This window comes from Musca domestica, unplaced genomic scaffold (assembly GCF_030504385.1).
Source record: "Musca domestica strain aabys unplaced genomic scaffold, Musca_domestica.polishedcontigs.V.1.1 3, whole genome shotgun sequence".
Classification (NCBI taxonomy): Eukaryota; Metazoa; Arthropoda; class Insecta; order Diptera; family Muscidae; genus Musca; species Musca domestica.
Window position 1 is genome coordinate 8,479,339 of NW_026712299.1, and position 24,201 is coordinate 8,503,539.

Here is a 24,201-nt window from a genome sequence, read left to right on the forward strand (position 1 = left end):
TGGGTGCTTCAAAAACTCTTAAGAAATTCACGCTTTGAAGCCTCCTAAAAATTTGGAAAAATTCACGCTTTGGAGGCTCCTACAAATATAAAAAACACGTTTTGGGGTCCTTCTAAAACTTTTAAAAAACCAACGTTTTGAGGTCCTTCTAAAACTCTTTAAAAACCCACCTTATGGTATCTCTAAAATGCTTTAAACATCCAAGCTTTTAAAATGCTTTAAAGGCTTCCTGCAAATCCACGTTTTTGGTCCTTCTAAACTCTTTAAAAATTCATGTTTTGGTTCCTTCTAAAAAGCTTTAAAAATCCTTGCTTTGGGCCTGAGAAAAAAATTGAAAAAATCCACATGTTTGTGTCCTCCTTCCCGTGAAAGTATTTTTAAAGACCACTATTTGGGTTCTCCTAAAAACCTTAAAAATCGAAAATCCAAAGCTTAAAAAATGTTCGCTTTGAACCTGCGAAAAATTTGAAGAAATCCACATTTTTGTGTCCTTCTAAAATTCTTTAAAAATCCAAATTTTTGTGTCCTTCTGAAACTTTTTAAAAATCTTCGCTTTTGGCCTCCGAAAATTTGATAAAATTCACATTTTTGTGTCCTTCTAAAAGTCTTTAAAAATCCACGTTTTGGACCTACTAAATTTCTTTCGAAATCCATGCTTTGGTCCCCTTTAAATATTTGCAAATCCGTACTTTGGGCCTTTCAAAAACTACTTCCAAATCCAGGTTTCGTTGTCTTCTAAAATCCTTTAAAACTCCCCTCCTTGGACATCCTTAAAATCTTTTAAAATCCATGAATTTGGTCTCCTCCCCGTAAATAGTCCACGAATTGGATTCTCCTAAAAATGCTTAAAAATATATGAGTTGTGGTCTCCTTAGTCCTAAAAGATCTACTCTCTTACTCCAGTAAGACTTTTAAAAACGCATGCTTTAGGGCCTCCTAAAAACCGGTTAAAATCTACACCTTAGACCTCCCAAAATCTTTTAAAATCCCTCCTAAAAACCTTTCAAAATTTCCTTTTGGAGCCTCCTAAAATCTTTAAAGTCCACTTCCTGTGCCTCCACTTCTGGGCTTCTCAAAATTTAGAAAAATTCACGCTTTGTGGCCTAAAATTCCCAGAAATCCCCCTAAAAATCTATAATGAATTCAAGCTTTGAATTCCTAAATGACTCTAAAATTGTACTTTTGCTGTTACATGCATATATCATTTGAGGTTCTTTTTTTTCCTCTTCTAATAATAGCAGGTCTCGAAAATAACCATGCGGTTTGTTTCTCCCTCTTCGGTTCGTCTAAAATAAACAGATGATATAATAATTTAAATTACTATTAATATATATGTTATTGTTTATTTAAAAAAGTGAACATTTAAATTAATTTAAAATTGCAACTATTTTAATTGAATTTGTTATATACATTGTTTCCTTTATAATTATAAATTTTTAACAATAAAATATTACTCTCTACATGGGGAACATTGAATGTGACAACATAAATAAAACGTACATATACATGTATTAGATATTAATTAAAAAAAAAATAATAAAATTTAAAAATAATTATTAAAAATAGTAAGTCTTTGGCTCAATTATCACGTTGGCAAAATTGTTCCTTGTCAATGTGTTGAGCTTGTAGCATACTATAGAACAACGATGAGCTATCTTGGGCTAGGGTTTGGGGGGAACCTTGTTCACGTATCTGACCCTGATCCATGACAATAATGCGATCCATGCTGTGCAAACCTTGCAGCCGATGGGCAATGAAGATGACTGTTGAACTCTTAAAGGATGATTTGATGGCTTGATGCATGGCAAATTCAGAATCTTCATCTAAATTGGAGGTTCCCTCATCTATGCATACGACTTTGGAATTTTTTAGTAGGGCTCGAGCTAGACACAGTAATTGTTTTTGTCCAGCCGATAGATTGATGCCACCCCGCTCCAGTTTGCCATCCAAACCACCCATTGATTGTACCAAACAGGTGACGGCATTGCAATTGGTAATTGCATGCCAAATTTCCGAGTCATAGTGAGCTCCACGTGGATCAAGATTTTCTCTTACGGTGCCCTCGAAAAGGAATGGTTCCTGCGGTATGATGCCAATGCGATCTCGCAGAGTGTGGAGAGACAAAGTTTTTAAATTAACACAGTCTAAGAGAATTTCACCCCTTGTTATGGGTGCCACGCGTATTAAGGCGGCCAATATTGAAGATTTCCCTGCGCCTGTACGGCCCACAATGGCTAAACGTTCAAAGGCTTCGGTTTTGAAGGATATATCGTGTAAGGCAGGTGCCAAATGTTCTCGGTAGCGTAATTCAACTTTTCGAAAATCTATGGATCCCTGGGCAGGCCAACCAAATGGTGGATTTATGGTGCCTTCCGAATTTTCTTCTCCTTCAATATTCAAATATTGCTCAATACGTTCCACGGCCACCAATTCCTGTTCCGTTTCAGCCACAGCATTGAGGACACCACCCAAAATATGGGTGACACTTAAAGCATAGGAGATTGCCAAGCCCACCAGGCCGGGGTTACTTGCATGGGCGGAGGTTACCGCAGCCAAAATACCGGCACCACCCACCAATACGGCGCCCAACAGCTGTAAACGCATGCTAAGCCAATTCTGGGCTGCCGACGATGTTAGCTGGGCCTTAATGCTCTCCTCCAACTTGGCATGGAAATCCCTTTGGAATCTAGAACTGGCACGCATTGTTCGTATGGTGTTTAAACCCTGTAAAGTTTCTGTGAAGTGGGTGTAGAGAGGCGATAAAGCATTGCTGGACAGTCGTTTTATATCACGTGATGCATGTCGATAGCGATGTTGTAAACTTAAATATATTGGGACCATGGGCACAATGATTATACCCAACCAAGGCATGGCATAGAGACTAATGACTATTGCACCCACAAGTCCCACAACTTGAGCGAGTAAAATATTCAGAATGAATGGTAGGGAATCATCCACGGTATAGGTATCTGAGGAGAAACGATTCAGAATACGTCCCACCGATGTGACATCAAAGAAACTGAATTTGGCCTGCAAAAAAAGAGAGATGGAGAAAGAGGGGGGGAAGGGAAATTTAAATCTGAAACTCTTTCATAGAATCTGTAGCAAAATGCTGCAATAATTTGTTTTCGAACCGTGTGGGTACATAAGCCGCATGGCATCAGGGCTAGACATATTAATGCAAAATTATAAGAAAATGCGACCTCAAGATTAGAGTGCGGGTCTGGCATTCCTTTATGATATGCCACAAAATATGTCTTGCGAAGACTTTAAGCTGCTTGTGCACCCACTCCTTAAGCCTTAATATCTTCATTATTTTGAAATCGGATTACTTACATACATAACCTTATTGAGCAGCTTATTGTGTATAAACTTGGCTGCCTTCAAACCGGCATAGGCAAAGAGAAATGATCTTGCCATTGTTACCAGAGAATTGGTAATAGTCAGCGAGGCATAGATGCCCAAGTAATAACCAGTCGTATGGGCTGCAGTATTATTGGAATCATTTGAAAACACGCTCAAAGGTTGTACGACATGTAGCATTGGATTCGTATCGTTTGCCGTGTCATTTGTATTGCCATCTAATGTGGAGTCTGTAACCCAATGGGCCAACCATGCATCTGATAAATTTCTTGTAATTTGCATAAATACCACTGAGAATAAAACCAATATTGCCAAGGGTGAGGAGACGGCTTTCCAATAGCATGAAAATACATTCATTGCCAAGTGGCCATATTCTCGAGATTCCTGGAAAATTTAAAACAAATGAATTATTAGAATACCTTCATATTAAAAATAACATTTACCTCCAACATTATACTATCCACACTCTTATTGTCACCATCCTTTTGCAATTCATCTAGATTTATTGATGAACGCCTTTCCATCATGTGGGCCTCCTCATCATTTGAGTCTTCTAAACTTAAGTCAATGCTCTCTGTCATGTATTCGCTCATGGTTAGTTTTCCATTTTCCAAATGTAGAATCTGCAAATATTCATTACAAAGGTTAAAGTCAGGGAAGTTTCTGAGATTTTATCTGGATCTTGAATATTAAAAACAGTATCATCCCTACCTGATTGGCATGATAAAATAAGCTGGTATTTCGTGTTATAATAATTCGTGTCTTGTCTTTTAGTAAATTTAAAATACAATGCTTAACAATATGTTTGGCTACATGGGCGTCTAGAGATGCCAAAATATCATCCATGAGATAAACTGAAAAAAGAGAGAAACTCATATCATTCAATTTATAGAGCTTAGGGGAATTCCAAATACTTACATTTCTTATCCTGATACACAGCTCTGGCCAATGCCACACGGGCCCTTTGTCCACCAGACAATGTTCGACCGTTTTCGCCAATACCCACTAGGTCCCCGCCCAAAGCAATTATATCTTCATTTAAGGCACATGCAAATAATACTGATTTGTACCATTGCTCATCGAATACACCACCCCAAATAATATTGTCACGTATGGTGCCACGTTGTAGCCATGGTGTTTGAGGGACATAACCAAATCCTTTCGCAAATAAAAAAAAATATAAGAATCTGATTTTCTTTTCTAAATATTTCCACCTTACCCGATGTTAGATCATGTATACAAATGGAACCTTCTATGCAGTTTATGCCAGCCACAATGGCGGCAATCAAGCTGCTTTTTCCCGAGCCCACAGGTCCCTCAATGCACACAAGTTCACCCTGCAAAAGACCAACTAATTAGAGAAATAATATCTCAAAAATTTACTCCTCCACTTACCTTTTTGACCTCCATATTGATTTGTTCCAAACGGAATGTGGTAATTTGTAAATCATTTTCAATTGCCTCGGCCTCATATTCAAATGTGGCATCTTTTAACTGCAACACTGTTATGGGTTCCTCCACCGATGATAAAATGGAACTGGCCTTTATGATAGGATTGTAGTACGAAGAAAAATCCAAATCCTTGAGCTATAAAAAAAAATTAAAATACGTTATTAGACTGCTAAAACAGTTCAAAATCCTTGGAATACGTACATCAATCAGTTCCTGTACCCGTTTCACTGAAATCCATGCCTCAACCAAGCCGTTTAACACCCAAGGAAAGGCATTAAGTGGACCAATAAGCAAGTTCAACAATGCCACACTTGTATAGGTTGTAGAGGCAATCAATGGATTGCCCATCCAAACGGATACCCCAAATGTAAGGAAACACATTAACACCGGTGTGGTGGCCCAAAAATAAACACACCAGGCATCCAAATATTTACGTTTACCCAGAAATTTCACTTCTTCCTGACGTAAATTCAATATTTTCTTTATGAACACATCTTCCCAGGCATTGATTTTAATTTGCTTCGCCCCAGACATTGTTTCACTTGTGGCCGAGAGGCGAGCATCTTTGGCTGTCATCAGTCCCTGTGAATAATAAGCAATACGTTTGGCCAACCAACGATTTATGGGTATAAGGGCTGTGGCAAAAATAACACCAGCCAAAAATGCTGCCCCCAACTGAGTGTAAAGTAAATACAAGGTTGTAAACAATTGGAATGGTATACTCCAGAATGAATGAAATGATATACAGGAATTAACAATCCTATCTGTATCGGTGGACATGAGATTTAATACTTCCGGTGTTGCATCCTTTAGGCCCCTTGCCTCCAATGCTTTGCGATAAATGGCACTAACCACACCAATTCTCATTTTCATGCCAATCAAGGACATGCGCCACATAAAGTGGCACGAACAGAAGGCATCTAAAGAAAATAAAAAAAAACAAATTAAAACCTATTCAGATCTATTATCACTTTCGTTTTACTTACACACCAACTGTGTTGCCAGTAAGCCCAAGGCATAGAGATATGGTTTCCAATTTGTTTCCTCCGCCTCATTGTCTGCTGTAATGGCAGCCTGACTCAATAAACCACCCAATAAAAGGGGACCAGCAAAACTTGTCGTATCCGCAATAAAACGTAAAATACCTATTGAATAAAACTCTTTGCCAAACGCCTTGTGTAGGGCCCAAATAAGGTTCTTAGATCTGGATATGCTAATTTGTAATTTTTCACTCAAACGTGATATATTCAAAGCCTCCGGTAGATCAAAGAGATCTTCAATTCTTTTCAAATTTCCAGCTAGGCCTTTGGCTATTAGGGGACCAACCCAATGGAAAAGTAGGCGTGATCCAAAATTAGCCTCATCCTGGGCATGTCCCAGATGAACTTCATTGAAATCGAAATGGAAATGTGTGTAACGCTGTGACAAAAGTGATGTAGTTTCGGATAGGCTATCTTGATGCGGCAAACGTTGTGCTGCATACACTGCATTGCCCTTGGGCAGTAATGTGACAACATAGCAAAGATCTAGTAATAAAGTGGCCAAACTCCAGGGCCACCAATCATAATGCCGACTTGCACGTAACCAAACTGCATCGAGTACAAACACAGCTAGCCACATAACAGTCATGACTAAGGGTCCTCGGTGATTTACATCTCCATAATTTCGTGAAGAAAGTAAATAGACTGGAATCAATGAACAAAAAAAAACATTTAAATTAGTCATATTAGTTTATAGTAAGCTGTTAAAGATATCGAATTGAGGGAATTTTTTCTTTAAACCACCCCTCTTTGTTCAAGTAACATAGTTGATAGCTATGTACAAAGAAGAATTAATCAATAAAAATAACAAAAGATAACAACGAAAACAACACAAGTTTGATTTATGTCCTACCTCCATGCACTACCCACATAATACATTCTGCACAAACTACCAAGACATCTGCAGCATATAACTTAATACCCATACGATAAAATTGAAATATTTTCAATATCGGTAGAGCGGCCAGCATTAGGGAGATTAAAACTCTGCAATTTATGGCTATCAGTTGGGTACGATTTCGAGCAACATTTCTTGAAAATACTCCAAAGTTATAGGCAGATATTGCAGCGAATACAGTATAAATGGGAAATTGTAAAACGATTTCTTGGAAACATGGCAATAAATCATTTATGCCGGCCGCAAATGGTTTTACTCCTGTCGAACAAAACTCCGACCAATGCCAGGCAAAATTCCAATTAAGATCCGCTGACATAGTGAAATCCTAAAAATAATATTAATTGATAACATTAAATTTGTATTGTCTTGGAAAAACACCCATCCAATGGTGCAGAGCTTTCCATGTTTACCTCGATTTTTTCCGGCGTATGCAAGCGATTGCTGATGACGTTTTATGTTGTTTTATTGTTCACCAGTTCAATGCCTTGATTGTCCATCGCACGATGGAAAATGTAAATTTGATAACAATTGAATTCTTGTGACTAATAAGCAATCCCTTTTCCTTTGAACCTAACAAACCGCAGTAAAAAAAGTAAACATTGATTTGACAGCTGATCCAACGTAGGCAACGTACAACGTGCACTAACTACATTAAGAGAGGCATAGAGTTGCCGTCGAGTAACAATTATACATTAATGACATTTCATGAAGACCAATTACTAGTTGTGTTCCTTCACATTCATTATCTAAAGAAAAAGGTATGAGAGAGAGAGCTTCTAAATCAACAGGCCTATCGAGCAGGACTTGTTCTATGCAAATGTGAAATGAAAAAAAAAATATGTAAAGAAAATATTTTTCATTTAATTTTTTCATAGAACAAGAATCTAGCTCCTAAATAGTATTTTCTCTAACGTGGTCTCAGAAGTCATGGAGGGATATAGACTGAATACTGTACTAGGAGACCATCGTTCTCCCGTTGCAGCTGAAGAGCGAGAGCTGCCCCGGCAAACCCTAGTAGTTTTGGCTCAGTTAAGAGTCGGATTGTGCAGCCGCCTTAACTCCTATTGGACTCGGATTGACAACGATGTGCTGAACATCTGCCACATTCATATCAGAGGAACAACTCGAGTTTTGTAAAAACTCTTGGGTTTTTATGCTATTTTTCCAGAGGTATTTGTACCCTGATACCGGAAAAGTATTATTTTTTTTTTGAGAACATACCTCGATATTTCACCGAAATTACTGGTCCTAAGACCCGGTATAGATCCAGATCTACCAAATTTATGGGATTATCTAAAACGCTTCGTGAGTTATATCTAGATTATCAATTTTTTGGACCCGATTTTTTAGATGGCTTCCAAAAAATTGCCCATTATGGGAGATCATAAAATTTGTACCGAATTATAGCTAACACTCTAACAATGCCACTATATTTACTTTATTCTTTCCTGGATCCAGAGATATGGGTCTTTGAACCCGGACAAACAGATTCGAACATCAAACTAAAGTTTTTCTGAATTTGATGTTTTTAAGACTGTGTCTATTGCAACCAGTTGTGAGTAAACACGAATCAGACCGAAGCTCACATTAATCATGATATATCATACAATATGTAAGACACATTCTGTCTGATAATGCCTTTAAAGATACAAAGAAAAAACGTAAACTTCCCATCTAGATATTTTGATGTCGACAACCCTACATGCTATCATTCTACAGTGCATTGCAAAGACGAAAAAGAAGAAGCATCAAGTAATAATAAATCGATCAGATTTTTTCAGAGTAGTGGACAAGTTTTTTAGAAAAATACCTATAAAATCATAAAATTCTGGTGCTTTACACTGGCAAAGTTTAACTTGGAACTGCTTCCATATAGTCCGACAATTGGAATGTAAATTAGAATAGCAAACTCCGTGCAATTTAGTCTAGGAAGTACATGAACCCAAATTCCCTACCATAACATTAGGAATTGATTGATTGGAAAGGATGCGTAATACATCAAAAGTTGAGACTTTAATCGAGACCTGCCGCAGTGAAGGCAAATGGCAAAAAGTCATTGATTTAACAGATGAATTGAAGACGGGATCGCCAAATAATGGTAAGTTCCATAACAAGGCCACACACGCATACATACATGACATGAACTGAATCATATATTTTCTTTTGCAGAATGCTTAGCTCATTTCTTGGTGGGTGAGGCCCGTTTGGAATCCTATTTAGAAGAAAATCCACCAATTGAAAGTAATTTTGCCAAAGCCAAGAGTGGTCTGAGTGATGCTCGACGGAGTCTGAATTTGGTAACAGGTGAAAATGGAAAAACAGCGGGAATTGCCTTGGATGCTTATCTGTTGTTGGCCAAGCTGTGCTATGCCTGTGGGGAATACGAGAAGAGCTTGGAGAATTTTGTGAAAGCGGAATTGAATACCTTGGCGGAGAAGGAACTAACATTGTATGTTTTGTGGATTATTAGATTTTTCATTTTTTCATTTCGTTCTTCTTCACAGGCGAAGCTTAAAAATACTGGCTGAATCATATGCCATTAAGGGCTTGTGTTTGGAAAATCAAACCTCGAAACCATCATCAAAGTTCAAGAAAGCCGAAAAGGAAGCTGAAATGGTATGATTCTTTTTTCTCTTATGTATATTGGAATTTTCATTTTACAATCTTCCCTTCCATTAGATATCCTGTTTTGAACGTGCCACCGATTTGGGCTTACTATATCTACAGGAACAAGATATAGCTGCTTATGCAACTTCGGCCAACAATACAGGTGGCTCAACATTGGCCATCAATGCCAGTGTCCAACAATCGGCCAGTAATATGGCAATTAGTTCAACAATTCCAGCAAATCCCCTAGAATTAAACAGACGCATGGGTACCATACTAGAGACTGCATTGCAAAGAGCACCCATTGTCCTGATTAAGGCTGGTAAACTTCAGGAAGCTGTTGATCGTTATCGTATTATGTTGAATGCAATTGAAACTAAAACTACACAATCGCTGCGTCTAACATTGGCCAGACAATTGGCTGAGGTCTTATTGCGAGGAGTATCGGGTACAATATATACAGCACCATTCCAAAAGAAACAGGGCGCTTCATCGACGCTTAAGACTGGTGGCACGTCGAAAAAGTTGTGGAAACCTCGAAAATATGCTGCACGAAATCAATTTGTGCCACGCAATCAACAGGAGGAAACAATTTTGTTACTATTGATAGCTGAAGCATTGGCGGTGAGGGATACAGTCCTCTCGCAAAGTCCTGAGTTTAAAGTTGCTCGAACTCATGCAATGGGTAATGCCACAGCAGTGTATGATCTCTTAACTTTGGCCACAGTGCGTTGGGGTTTGGTACAATTGCTGAATGAGTCCTTTGAAAAGGCATTGAAATTCTCGTTTGGTGAACAACACGTTTGGCGTCAATATGGCATATCTTTAATGGCTGCCGGCAAACATATGCACGCCTTAAGGGTATTACAGGAATCAATGAAACTAAACCCGGGAGATCCATTGCCATGTCTTTTGGCATCAAAACTTTGCTATGAATCATTGGGTTTAATTAAAGAGGGATTGGATTATGCCCAGCAAGCATTGAAACGTGAAACCAAAGGTTTGTATAATACCATGATATGATATTCGAAAATGTATTTGAGTAGCACATATTTTCTCAACAGGTTTAAGGCCATCAAGGGCTCAACTTTATGTTGGCATTGGCTATCAGCAACTGGCCATACAGAGCACTCTAAAACTGGAAAGAGAAAACTATAACAAGTTGGCATTGGATGCCCTGGAAAAGTCGGTACAAAACGATGGCAATGATCATTTATGCGAATATTATTTGTCACTACAATACGCCCTACTCAATAACATTCCAGAGGCTTTGACTCACATACGCTTTGCCTTGGCCTTACGTACCGAACATGCACCCAGTTTACATTTATTTGCTTTACTGTTGACAGCATCACGACGTCCGCGTGAGGCTTTAGTTGTCACTGAAGATGCATTAGAAGAATTTCCGGATAATTTAAATCTGCTACACGTCAAAGCCCATTTACAGTTACATTTGCAAGATGCCGAAATTGCTTTGGTAACCGTACAACGTATGCTGGCAATATGGCGTGAACTATACGAAGGCCAAGTCAATGTCGAAGAAGAAAAACATTCGGACACAAAGAGTTTGATACTGCATGTACCATCGTCACAAATGTCGGACAAGGATTCGAGTAAGTAGAAACGAATTTAGATGAATAGGATTTAGATGACAGTCATAATGGAGACATTCAGAATTTTTGAAGAAGGGTAAAAATAGTTGTTTGATAATGTTCTGAGGCAGGACATGTTTGTCTGCATAGAAGACGTTATTGTTGTAACAACGCTACCGTTATCTGGTATTATATGGGTCCGTATAGTTTCGAAACGTAGAAACGACCGTCGTGGGGTAACATAGACAATGTTTCCGAGTGTTTCAAGCAGCCCAATCATGAATAATAATTCCATGCGGAATATTTATTTTCCGTTTTTTGGCACCATAAACAAAAATTTCCCTCGAAAAATAATTCCGATGGAGAAAAAGGGGTATCACGAATGCTCGGTTTAAGCTGAGTTTAGGAGCCATGCTAGGATTGACCTGAAATTTTTCTCACGTGTAGGTGTTTTTAACTTGATTACGGCTAAGTAATTTTTTGTAGCGGAAATACAAGGTTATTCGACCAGGAAGTTCGGATACAAAATCGGGGTTTTATACGCTTCTACTGAAATGAAATGTACAGTGGAAAACTTATGGAAATACCAATCTAACAAGTGGTCATATGATGTGTTGGTTTCAATCGGTTCCGTAATAATACAAGAAAATTGGCACCCAACCTTAGCATGGCCCCATACTTTCAATTTTTTTTTTTAAATATGCGTTTTTTGTAAAAAGGATTCGAAAAATAATTTAAAAATGTGACCAAAAAATTTTATGAAATTGGCCGTTCAGGATTGTATTTTAAAACTTATATGTTGCTCCAAAGACTTATCAACATCCGAAAAAAATACTCAAATCCTTGAATTTAAAATTATTTGGTTTAAATTGCTTTATTTGTATGGAAAACCAAATTCAAATGTTGCGTTTATTTATGCAACATAGGTTACACAAGGTGCGAAAAAGAACCATTCGCGTTGCCAACTCCATTAAATATTTTCCTCTCATCTGTCACATGGATATAACCATGGTAAAAGAATACAGCGACACAGCTGCTGCCAAACCGATTTTGAAATTGAAAATGTTGAATGAAAAATTATTTAAATTTGTTTGAAAAATGCGTATTATAACAACATCCTACTTGCGTCGTATAAGAAAACGTATAAAAACCTACTTAATTTTGTCAAAGCATTTTAAAATTTTTGACAAAAATGTTCCCAAGCATCTACCTGTATTCTTCTACCATGGATATAAATTGTGCTATGGGTTTGTCCATACCTTTTGAAAAATCGACTGGAAAATTTCACATTTGATATCTTCTGCGGCATGTTTAAGTTATACCTTTTTTTCGGGTGAAACTTTGTTATGAATATTTATTTGAGGTATACACAATGGAATTAACAATTTAAATCGACTGTGTTTTACAAATCCTGTGCAACGTAAAAATCAAATTAAAATTTAAATAACTACAACAATATTTCAAGACCAAGAAAAATATCTCCCTGCAATACTTTAACATTAACTTTCTTGTGTCAAATATTAATATTTGTTTTTGTATTTTCTTTTTGAAACATAATTTTAAAATGTATAAAAACATATTTTTTCTACATTTTTCGGATCATTATCAATTCAAATAAATAATACTGTAAGTTCTGGTGGTTAAGAAAATGTTTTGTTGAATATTTTGTTTCTTTGGAATTTTATTTTTTTCCGTACTAAACAATTCATTGTTTCCTTTTTCAATACTATCCTATAATCACTTTCAATTTTTATTGTCTAACAACAATTTTTTATACAACTACCGTAATGAAATGCTAAAAAATTAAACACCAACACCAATTAATCGTTGCTTTTAATTGAAATGCTAACTGAAACCAAGGAAATTAAAGGACATTTTCTAGGATATATTCACCAAACAAAACATTATGAAAATCTAAGAAAAGCTTTTCTTTCTCTCTAACCTAATATTTTTTCTGTAATTTGTATGCTATTGTTATTGCCGTTTTTCCAGTTATATGCATTTTATTTCTAGATATTTGTATCTATATTTTTATTTGTTTCCTTTTTGCCTCTTGTTTTTTCATCATTGCGCATTGCTTTTGGTAGTTAATTTTCTATTTGTATATCCTGAAATTTAATTTTAAGATTCTGTTTATGCGGCTTCTTTGGCGGCAGTATCACGTGTGGAACAAGCCTTGAGCGAAGCGGCCAGTTCTCTCAGTTCGTTTACACCAAAACCAGGACCTCAGCGACCATGGATGATACAAATTAAGGTAAATGGAGGCTCTCTCGAAAAAATCAAATCGATTTTTACAAATATTTTTTTGCAGATTTGGCTATTGTTGGCCGATGTTTATTTGTCCATTGAACAACCAGCCGAGGCATTGAATTGCATACATGAAGCTTCACAGATTTATCCCCTATCCCATCAAATTATGTATATGGTAAGCACAATAATAGTTGTGTTCCAGTACTTTTTTAGTAGTAAAACTAGCAGAAGAGAGAACAGTTCGAAATGTCATTCTCTTTTAGGTTTGCTCAAAAAATAAGGGAACGGAAAATTAGCAGAAATGCGATAAAATGTCAAAATTCAAAATTCCAAAAGTAAACAGCCTAAATCGGACTAGTAAAACCTTACTGAAATGAGCGCCAACATTTAAAAAATGAAGACGATAAGTTAAAATTAATAATTTATAATAATAATTAATAATCTGATTCCTCATTCAGCCAGTCCTCTTCACTGCTGGAATCATCCAAAAGTGACCACATCAGTTGCTCCATATTTTCTCTTTTTGTTTTTTGCACGACAAATATTATTTTTTCCTTTAGTTTTCAAGTTGATCATTTTCTGTATCAATACATTTTTCAACCTTGTTAGCCCTGGCAATTAAATGTCAAATTTACAATATGCACATTTCTACTCGGCCAAATTCATGTAGCTAAAACAAGCAGAAATGTGCACCACTCAGCGCCATTTTTTTCTCGAGAGAGCTGAAAGTTTTGCTAGTTTTTGGAGTACGGGAACGCGTTGTAGCAGAATTAGTGCTAATTAGTACTAATTTGCAGGTTCTGGAACACAACTAATATCATTAGAAAATATTTAAAATATTTGACTAATAGTACGTTTATATATATGAGGGTTAACCCACTGGATTTGGATTTTAATTGTCATATCCATTACTTTTACTTCAAATAAATCCTCTCAAAGTAGGTTAACCCTACAAAAAGTTCTAACGTAAACATGGCATTATTGTCTTTTTCTTCCCATTTCCAGAGAGGTTTAGTTTGTGTTTATCAAGAACAATGGAACGAGGCTAAGCAATGTTTCTTAAATGCGGTGGCCGCCAATCCCAATCACACAGAAGCATTAAGGGCTTTGGGTGAAACCCATCATGTTTTGGGTGAACCTCGTTTGGCAGAAAAACTACTTAAGGATGCTGCAAAACTGGATCCGAATTGTCCAAAAATATGGTACGCTATTCCGTATACTTCCCTAATCCATATATTTCATTAAATTTTTATATTTTACAGGTTCGCATTGGGCAAAGTTCTCGAAAGCCTAGGCGAATATACAGCATCTGCCGATTGCATGGCAACAGCATTGCAATTGGAGCCCACATGTCCCATACTTCCATTTACCTCAATAGCATTAACATTTGACTAGAATGTTTACTGATTTGATTTTGTGCGTTTTGCAATTCCACAAACGAAAAGTCCTCTGTCCACAACAGTATTAACTTTAGTGGATTTTTGTTTTTTTACCTATTTTAATTACCTACTAGAAGATAAACAATAATGTGTTAATACTATTATTATGTGTATGTTGTCGGCTCGTTGTTACTTCTTTATAGTGTAAAGTTCAAAATTTGGTGTTTTTTCCCTTCGTTAAATCATGTTTGCGAATTATATATTTAAAAAATATACTCATGGCAATGGTTCCATAGATATGTGGAAATAATGAAAACTTAATTTTGTTTATAAATATATTGTTATTATTAAGGAAGGTCGTTTGAATATTAATTTTCCAAAAAATAACTGAAAATTTATCCCAATGCAAGTGTCTATTAACGGTTGTCTAAAATGAGTAAATTACTAAACGACTTAGACATCCCTAATCATTATGAATACAAATGAATATACTCGCCTCTACCAATAGTTCAATAGATATGTATAAATAATTTAACTTAATGTTGATCATATGTATATTTGATATTATCAAGGGAATTCGTATGAGTATTAATTTTCTCAAAAAGATATATGAAAACTAATACCATGCAATTTTTCATTAACGGCTCTGTCTAAAATGTACCTAGTGTACCCTATAAATTACTAAACAGATGATTTTCCTCATCTAGTGAACCCCAACGTTATAGACGAAAGTCGATTTAGACATCCCTAAACATTTGCAATGTTCTTGCTTCTGCAGAGTTTATTTTGTTTTTAACCGGACTTTATTGATGATCGACTAGGTTGGACGTTTTGGGATATTGACCAGTTGTTCTCCTGACTTCAACTCATCACACAAGCTATAATTCATTCATTCACAACTCCCAAGTCAAGCCTACTTGCAGTGACTAAAATTGAACGCGCAAATTCGTATCTGAGCTTAAATGCCTCAGAATTGGTTAACAGGATCCTTGCTTGCACTATGAAAATGTGATCCCTCATTCCGTTTCCGAAACTGAGAATATTTTTAATATAATACTTTCAGAATTCACCACTATTGAATATCCTAGAAATCCACGAGAAACAAGGAAATTCGAGTAAACGTTTACCTCAGACAATTTGGAAGATCAACATGACAACGGATACTGAAGAAAAATCATCCGAGGAGAAATTGCAACCATCTAAAACAACAGTAGACCAAACAAACGATAACAACAAACCTCTTCCACCAGAAATCATGGACATACTAAAAGATCTAAGTGAAAATAGTAAAATCGTTTTTAAATCACAACAAAGAGGTGAGGCGGAACTGCTGCAATCGGAAAAAATCCAATTAGCCAAAGATGTATATCAAAGGAATCCACAGACCTTCCTTATCCGTTTCGGTAGTTATATGCAGCAGAAACATTTGGAAGATTTTGCACGACTTTCTATAGCCGACAGTGATGAGGAAATGTATTGCATGGTTAGTGAATATCAAAGGAAATTGAAAACAAGACAACAGGATGTAAAGAATCGCAGATATGTTGCCCTGCAACGACTCATTCAAGATGGTGAGTACTTCAGTGAACAGGAAATGATGAAAAGATCCCCAGAACTATACCACGAACTGGTTGGACAACATTTGAGCAAGGAAGAAAGGCAAATGCGTGATAGCTATGATGTAAAGAACACCACATTTTCTGGCATACTAATGCACAACATGGAACGTGATGAAATATCCAAAATAATGGAAGAGGCTGAGAAGAAAATTAAAGAAACTCAATCCGATGAGTCGTGTGATAGTACAAGTTCAACGAATTCTTCAGAAGTGATAAAAGAAACAAAAAAAGATGGTATCACAGAAGATGTCGTTGATTCTGTGGTGCCACAAAATTTCCGCCAACAATGGGGTAATTTTGACAATGAACAACAAGCCTGTTCTTCAAGTAAAGTAGAGACGAAGAAGGAGGTAAAGAAGAAAGCAGTGGCAAACAAAATCATTCCTTTAGATAATCTCATCACTGCCGATGAGAGAGAACTTTTGCGGCAGGAATTTATAAGTCAAATGCATGAATCCTTTTTAAATGGACAGGATAGTGATTTTGACTATGCCACCGTAGATGATAATACACAGTATGATGATTTGGTAATTTTGAATCAGGACAGGGAAGATAAATACTTTGAAGAAGACGACAGTGACGATGATGATATAGAAGATGGTGATGGCAAAGAAAAACGACATATTTCTGCCGTTATGGAACAAAGTGAATCAGAAGATGAACTGGATGTTTATATGAACCATTTAAATAAACATTTTAGTTTACAAAAGTAACCATGATGGTCTTTTTTTGTTGGGGAAATTACTAGATGGGTAAATGTTAAAACAAAATTTAGGGGTCTTTTTGAGTTTGACGATTCGAATGGGAAAACCAAGGTATATGTTGTTATTATAGTAACTAGTAGTTCTGTGCTCGTTCTGATATCTTTTCTTATCGAACTCTGCTTCTAATTTCAAATTCAAAAAGGAAGCGAACTGTATTGGTTTGACTCATAGCGATGTCTTGTGGGATGTCTCTATTCGACTACTCTTTCTGTATTCCACGAATGACTGGCGTCCACAAATGTATTTCACGAACCAACGACTCAAACTTGGCCAGAGGTCGGTGTGCTCAATGTCCTCATTAACAATATCAAATGTCCGTGATTAACAATATCAAAAGCTTTTGCCCTGCCCATTTTTTAAGCATCGGGAACTACTGAGAAGTTTCCAGTGACAGTTTTTCAGGAAAATTTTTCAAGGAGCAACATCTTCTAAAATTTCGGCACAATTTTTAAGAACAAAACTTTGTTTATATTTTCTTAAAATATTTTTAATATGTTGTTGTTTTGAAAGAGTGTTTACTAAGGGACCAATCGTACATTTTTAAAGAATATTTTTTTAAAAAGGTTACAGTGCTGAAATTTTTAAAATGCAATTTTTAAGCAGCAAATAGTACATATATTTTTAATATAATTATTTGGTAATAGTTTTGAAAATACACCTAAGTCTGTTTTTACACGGTAGATTGGTTCCAGAAGAAGCCGTGTAAAAAAAAACATGTAAAATAGACATTGATCTTATACAAAAATGGGTGATTTATTCCTAATCTCTAAAACCTATTAAAATTAGTGAAAAACAAGAATTTTTAATTTTTTTATTTTTTTTTACCAAACACGTCTTATTGCATTGACAGTTCACAAATTATTAACACGTTTCAATTGCTCTGACCAGTAAATTTTATTGTATGCACATAAAGGGAATTCCCCTAAATTAGTGCTATTCACATTTGCTTTGACCAGCTTCGCAAAAATTAAATTTGACAAAAAAATTTAAGTACATAAAATTTCAAATCGTGCTAAATGGAATAAAATAGTGTAAAAAAATTAAAAATATTCAATTTTCAAACCGTGTTATATCAAAACCGTGTACAAAAAGACCGTGTAAAAACAGACTTAGGTGTATATTAATTGTTTTTTAAACTCTGCACCACATAGTGGTAAGGGTATTATGTATTTGTGCATTTGTTTGTAACATGGAGAAGGAAGCGAGATAGACCCATGATCACTTTCTGAGTCGATTTATAAAAGTCAGTCCGTCTGTCCATGTATTTTCGTGAACAAAATGCAGGCCGCATTTATTATCCGATTGAGATGAAATTTTGCAAACAAATTGATTGGCCCAAGAACGAACCCTATTGAAATTTGTGAGAATCGGCTTAAATTTAAATATAGCTCCCATATTAAGGGTGAGATAAAAAACTGCAACAAAGTCAAATGCCATCATTTTACATCTTTTTGAATTTTATTGAATGATAGAAAACATGTCGGAAATAGCATCAAAATTTAGAATAAGTTTAGATTTGTTCGAATTGGTCACCTTTGGCACGAATTATGGCCTTGAAAAGGACAATGAAACCGTCATACGCTTCCCGAATGTTGCTCTGCGGTATTTTGGCTTTAAGAATATAATTGAAAAATCAACTGGACATGTATTGTATTTCTATTTCTAAAATGATGTATTTCTAACACCAAGAGGTTTTCGGGACTATATTGAAAGACAAACTTAAGTAGTTTGTGGATTTGTTTTAAAAGGAACCCGTAAGTTATTAATTTTTTAAGAATTTCTATATTTTTTGGTATAATTATTTAAAAATACTTTTGAAAATGTATTCGATGATGGTTTAATAAACCCTTCAATCGATAAATGAGTTCTTTTTCCATATCTTCTTGTTTTGTAATTTTTATTAAATCTTTATTCAATACTTGTTTTTATCTTTCCATTTATGACAATTTAATCAGCTTTTACAATTTTTACTAAAAGAAATACATATCATTTTATTTTACTTTTATTTGTTGTTTCGTTTGTTTGCTTTTTGTTAATTCTTAATTTGTATTGTAATTAATGATTTTCAAAATGTTTTGTGTGTTCTTTTGTTTCGTTAACAAATTACATCTATGTTTTTTTGGGTTCCGGTTTTGAAATTCTCCAATACAATCTTTTTATTATTGCTAAAATGGGTTTATGTTTCGAAATTGGTTTTTGGTTTCGGTTTCAAGCCTATAAATTCAATAAAATATTAACAGGAGGAGGAGTAGGAGAAAAAGAGACAATTTTTCTGGTAATTGAATGGGTACAAAAATAATTTAGAATAACTTAAATAAATACGTTTTTTTTATTCATTTTATTTTAACTATTTCAGGTTTAGTTTCAAGTTTTTCTTGTTTCCGTTTAGATCTACACTATGTACGGTTGTGTGAGTGTCTTTGGATTTTTCTTCTTTGGGGGATCTTGGTGGAATAACTCCTAAACTTTGTGTTTTGTTTTATGATTTTTTTTTTTGTTTTTTTGTATCAGTATCTTGAATTATAGCTTTAAACATTTTTTTTGTTTTGTGTTTTTGGCAGTTGGTCAGTAATGTGTCGGTGTATAAGTGTGGGGTGTGTGTTTTCTTTTGAAATGAAATGCACTACTGCACATTTTTTGCATTCAAATAAAATTACAACAATTACTAAGTGCCATAATATTTTTTACATGTCTACACAAGTCTGGCTTGAGGTGTCAGAGAATGTTGAAAATATTCCAACTGAAGCTGATCAAAAGTGAGATTAACAAAAACGTTTTTAAGGGTTCGAGGTCGGTTTTGAAAACTTTTTACATATTTCGACATTAGAAAACGTGTGAGAGTTATTCTGTGGTAAGTCGATTTTTGTTGTTTTCAAAATATTCTATTTTAACAAATCGTGTTTCACATTTCCAGATTTTGATGGCGATTGTTTCTTTTCAATGTCGTCCTTTGAATATTTGATGCAGTCTCGGATTATTATCTGGATACTAGCGACTGCCTCCAGATGAAAACACCTATTGGAAAAGAATCTCCACTTTAAAACCGCAATATGTTGCATCCAAATTAGGCTATCATCGAGACGACACAGATGTTGATGCAATATTTGTTTGGGTTTTATAAAAGAAGTCACTCAGTGTAAGAATTATTCTGCTGCAGATATATATTTCCTACTTCCATATTGAAGAATATATACAAATCGTATCTTATATTTCAGATTTTTATGGCGAAGTGATGTTGGGCCGAACAAACCAATAATGCCCGCTTGAGAAATAGGTTGCCTCCTGGAGAGACTAATAAAACACCTACATAAGAGCCGTCACAGCCGTGAGCCGTCACAGATGCCCATTTAATATTGGCTTGGGTGTTTTAACATGAAGTCATTGAAACTAACTTTTTTGGATAGGCATAGTCAACGCAAGACCTTTAGGAAAGACTTTCATAATCTACAGAATGTGGTCCATACATATTAGAAACTATCAGACAGTGTTGAATTGTATTCCAAGTGATGCGTTTGCAGAATGTAAAATGTCATCCTGGAAGTTAAAACACTGTGGGGTAGAATTAAGGACGGTGTACGTGCCTTTAATACCCATAACATAGGATAATTTCCATGTCTACTGCGCATGTTTAACCAGTCAGCCATAATCCTGTACCATACGTCCTTTTATTTCTTGAGTTTAGAGACAGAGCTTCATGCAGATTTCAGATGGAATTGCTGCTGTCAGACACCTATGAATGAACCAATACACTGTGAATAATGTTCCCAAAATTCCACGTTCCACGAATTGCAGGTAATAAACGGATTGGACAAATTACGTTTAAATCACCCAGCCCTTTAGATTCATGTTGGGACGGAAATATGCCGGCGAAAGAGCATGAATTTCAGTGAAATTGATGTTAATTTGATATATCTTGAGATTTGGATTTTTTGCCATGCAATGTATCAAGCATCAGAAGGGCTTACAGGTAAGCAACCAAAACACTGTGAATAATGTCTTCAAAGGCCTTCCCACAAATTGCAGCTAAAAAGCATCGACATATATATATATATATATATATATATATATATATATATATATATATATATATATATATATATATATATATATATATATATATATATATATATATATATATATATATATATATATATATATATATATATATATATATATATATATAAGAAGACCTTAATGTTCTAATAAGACATTAAAGTCCTTTATCAGGGAACCTTTCTATTATTTTTTCTTTTTGAGAGTACATTTAAATCTACTAGGAAAAGACTTTCAAAACTTTTTATAAGTGTACCTTGATATCTTCCTGAAGTAGACTTTCAATTCGTCAACGAGAAGACGAAGAGACTGATATAAGATTATCTGAAATGCCAAAGTAGACCTGTAAATCTTTTTTTTTACGAAGCCACTGAGGTCTCTTATGATCTTTATTATAAGACCAGATACAAAACTTTGAAAATCAAAATCCAGGAACAAACCTTTGTCTTTTGAAGAATGCTTTAAAATCTTTTTTGAGAAGAACAGGAATTTTCAAAGGATTTTTGATCTCAAATAAGAAGGTATACCATTTTGTCTGTAGAAGACCACTATGAGAAGGCCTCAAAGTTGTATAGGAAACACGTACCGTACCTTTTGTAATTTTGGAGAAAATACTAAAATATTGTCAGGGATTACCTTATGATCTTATATGACAATATTTAATGGGTTTACGGAGTCTTTGGAAAAAAAAATTGAGGACTCAATATTTTTTTCTGTATAACTTTTTTAAGTGGACAATCAATCTTATATTAGAAGACTTCAGAACTCTATAAGGACGACTTCCAAGTTTTTAGGGTGGAAACCTTGGGGTTACTTTCAAGAGCAGTAATTTGTGCCTGATAGAAGAAAATCTTTAAATCTTCTTAAAAACTACCTTAAAATTGGAAACTAACTTTAGAAAAAGATTTTGCGACCTTCAGAATATTTTTGATCTCCAATAAGATGACTTAATTTTGTCTGTAAAAGACTTCTATGAGAGGACCATACGGATTATATTAGAAGACCTCAGAAACCTATAAGGACCACTTATAAGTCTTTAGGGAGGAAACCTTAAGGTCACTTTGAAGAGCAGTACTTTGTGTCTTGTAGGAGAAATTCTTAGAGACCATTTTAGAATTGTAGACTACCTCTGGAAGAATATTTTGCGGTCTTCAGAATATTTTGGATTTCCAATAAGATGACTCAATATTTTTTCTGAAGAAGACTTCTTTCAAAGGACCATAAGAAGACCTCGGAGCTCTATAAGGACCACTCTATGGAGGAAACCTTAAGATCATTTTGAAGAGCAGTACTTTGTGCCTTGTAGGGGAAAATCTTTAAATCTTCTCTTTCTTAACGTTCTTAACGAAGGCTTTCCTCTGGAAGAAAATTTTGAATCTTCTTAGATAAAACCCTATTAGAATCATTTACCAAACTTGTAATTCGAACCTATTCGACTCTTATTATTAGAAAAAAACTTCCTCTATGATCCATTGATGTACTCTTGGTCCGTTTCCACATAACCTCACTTTATTTTGAACAAGTTCAGTTTAAATACAATTTTATGACACTATACCACTTTGTAAGCATGTGGTTTATTCTCTTGAAGTTATGGGTGATCATGTTGTATCTAACTAACTATTGAATCATTGGCCTAAACTGGTCGAATTGCCTTTACTTAATTTGTATTCTTTGTGTTTTGTGATTGCATGACATTGTTGTAATTTTTCAGTTGTTATGTATGTATTTTATTTCCAAGTTTTATTTTTCTAAAGCAGTTTTCTAGATTTTATTTTTGTGTTTGGGAAACTTTACTCTTCACTTTCCTTGGAAAAAAAAATAAAGTAAATTTTATTTATTTATTTGTTTTTTGGTATTAGCTGCATGTTTTGTTTTTTTTAATATTAACTTTTTCTTTCACATCTTTCTTATTTTCTTTTTTTACTTTTAAACTTATTACTTATTGTTAGTGTTTTATTTTTTGGTATTATTTTTATTTTTTTAACAAATGTTTTTATTAGTTTTCTTCGTTTTCATTATTTTAATATATTTTGCTTTGGTTTGTTATTATTTGAAAATCTTTCTAAAAAAGAGAGGACCAAAAAAACAATTTTTTTCGTTTTCGACTTAAAATTTAAAAAATTTAACGGTAGGCTACATATACATACATTTGCTATAATTTCCATTAGTTTATGTTTTTTTTTTTTATAAAAATTCACATTCAATAATACTTTCATTTTAAGGTGAGGAGGAGGAGTAGGAGGTTTCTGTCATTTTTTCATTTGCTTTACTTTGTTCATTGGTTCATTGAGAGGTAATGTTGGGAAACAAGTGTTAACAATTTAATATGGTTTTGGGTTTTTTTTTGTTATTGTTTAGTTGGGTTTTGGATTTGAAATATAAAGTTGCATTGTATAAATAGGGGAATGTTTGAAAATTATTTTTAATAAATTAAAAATAGACAATATTATAATTTTAAGAAGATTTACGAATGTTTTAATTTATTCATACGATTTTTGTTTAATTCTCTCCATAAAATCTCCTCTCATAGAATCTCCCTAAGAAGTTAATGTATCCTCTTCTTTAGAATTACCATAATACTCTTTTAAGGGCGACCTATAAGACCTCATTGAAGGTATTTAAAAATCTTTTATCAATTTTTTTAGACGAGATGTTTCTTTCTTTTTTTGAGATGAGATAAAATCTCCTCTTAAAGAATATATTTAAAAAGTTAATGTATACATTCTTTTTCTTCGTATTAGGGTACTTTAATACGTTTTTAAAAGCGTCGTGGGTCGCTTTTTTTTTTGAGATGATAAGATCTCCTTTTATGGAATATCATTAAAAAGTTAATGTATCCTCTTCTTTAGAAGTACCAAAATAAGATTTTAAAGGCGACCTATGAGACCACATTAAAGGTATTTCAAAATATTTTACGAGATTTTTTTTTTGAGATGAGATGTTATAGGGCCGGATGCCCAGCTTCCGGTAAACTAATAAATCTTTTTAGAAGATTTGTTGATCTTCAATAAAGGGGCTTAACATTTTTTCTGAAGAAGACTTCTGAAAGAGGGCCATCACGTTTATATTAGATGACCTCAAAGCTTTATAGGAAATACTTGCAAATACCTCATTAATTTCTAAATATTTTACGAGATTTTATTTTGGCTTGAGGTCAGTAGAATAAAAAACAATTAATTTTGTT

The 24,201-nt window shown here is 34.6% G+C and overlaps 3 protein-coding genes across 5 annotated transcripts; 2 read left to right on the plus strand and 1 right to left on the minus strand.

Moving 5' to 3' along the window:
* Positions 1 to 1,317: 1,317 nt before the first annotated feature.
* On the minus strand, positions 1,318 to 7,370 carry LOC101891863 (ATP-binding cassette sub-family C member 10). The gene is made up of 11 exons (XM_005179136.4): positions 7,164 to 7,370; positions 6,709 to 7,078; positions 5,802 to 6,500; positions 5,017 to 5,735; positions 4,759 to 4,950; positions 4,583 to 4,700; positions 4,282 to 4,521; positions 4,075 to 4,217; positions 3,807 to 3,986; positions 3,337 to 3,747; positions 1,318 to 3,030 (listed from the first exon to the last, which is right to left on the minus strand). Exons 2-11 carry the CDS (start codon positions 7,067 to 7,069, stop codon positions 1,579 to 1,581), a joined length of 4,515 nt encoding a protein of 1,504 aa, XP_005179193.1. The 5' UTR covers positions 7,070 to 7,078; positions 7,164 to 7,370; the 3' UTR covers positions 1,318 to 1,578.
* A 1,099-nt stretch (positions 7,371 to 8,469) lies between these two features.
* Positions 8,470 to 14,902, plus strand: LOC101888414 (tetratricopeptide repeat protein 7B). 3 transcript variants are annotated; one of them, XM_059124779.1, is made up of 9 exons: positions 8,470 to 8,851; positions 8,923 to 9,202; positions 9,258 to 9,369; positions 9,433 to 10,360; positions 10,425 to 10,973; positions 13,109 to 13,206; positions 13,264 to 13,377; positions 14,208 to 14,404; positions 14,465 to 14,902. In XM_059124779.1, exons 1-9 carry the CDS (start codon positions 8,740 to 8,742, stop codon positions 14,595 to 14,597), a joined length of 2,523 nt encoding a protein of 840 aa, XP_058980762.1. In that variant the 5' UTR covers positions 8,470 to 8,739; the 3' UTR covers positions 14,598 to 14,902. The 3 variants fall into 3 exon arrangements, with proteins under 3 accessions (XP_058980762.1, XP_019890824.1, XP_005179169.1); XM_020035265.2 differs by having other exon boundaries at positions 13,127 to 13,206; XM_005179112.4 differs by having other exon boundaries at positions 8,471 to 8,851; positions 13,079 to 13,206.
* A 303-nt stretch (positions 14,903 to 15,205) lies between these two features.
* Positions 15,206 to 16,913, plus strand: LOC101891695 (coiled-coil domain-containing protein 97). The gene is made up of 2 exons (XM_059124781.1): positions 15,206 to 15,589; positions 15,645 to 16,913. The coding sequence occupies exon 2, from the start codon at positions 15,732 to 15,734 to the stop codon at positions 16,911 to 16,913; it is 1,182 nt and encodes a 393-aa protein (XP_058980764.1). The 5' UTR covers positions 15,206 to 15,589; positions 15,645 to 15,731.
* Positions 16,914 to 24,201: the final 7,288 nt, after the last annotated feature.

Excerpts from the sequence above, each read along its gene's own strand:
- LOC101891695 (XM_059124781.1), top strand. The coding sequence starts at position 15,732 with ATGACAACGGATACTGAAGAAAAATCATCCGAGGAGAAATTGCAACCA.
- LOC101891863 (XM_005179136.4), bottom strand. The coding sequence starts at position 7,069 with ATGTCAGCGGATCTTAATTGGAATTTTGCCTGGCATTGGTCGGAGTTT. Across the intron at positions 5,736-5,801 it reads ACTGGCAACACAGTTGGTGT|ATGCCTTCTGTTCGTGCCAC; the intron begins GTAAGTAAAACG and ends TATTTTCTTTAG. Across the intron at positions 3,748-3,806 it reads TGGATAGTATAATGTTGGAG|GAATCTCGAGAATATGGCCA; the intron begins GTAAATGTTATT and ends TAAATTTTCCAG.
- LOC101888414 (XM_005179112.4), top strand. The coding sequence starts at position 8,740 with ATGCGTAATACATCAAAAGTTGAGACTTTAATCGAGACCTGCCGCAGT. Across the intron at positions 8,852-8,922 it reads GACGGGATCGCCAAATAATG|AATGCTTAGCTCATTTCTTG; the intron begins GTAAGTTCCATA and ends TTTCTTTTGCAG. Across the intron at positions 9,370-9,432 it reads CCGAAAAGGAAGCTGAAATG|ATATCCTGTTTTGAACGTGC; the intron begins GTATGATTCTTT and ends CCCTTCCATTAG.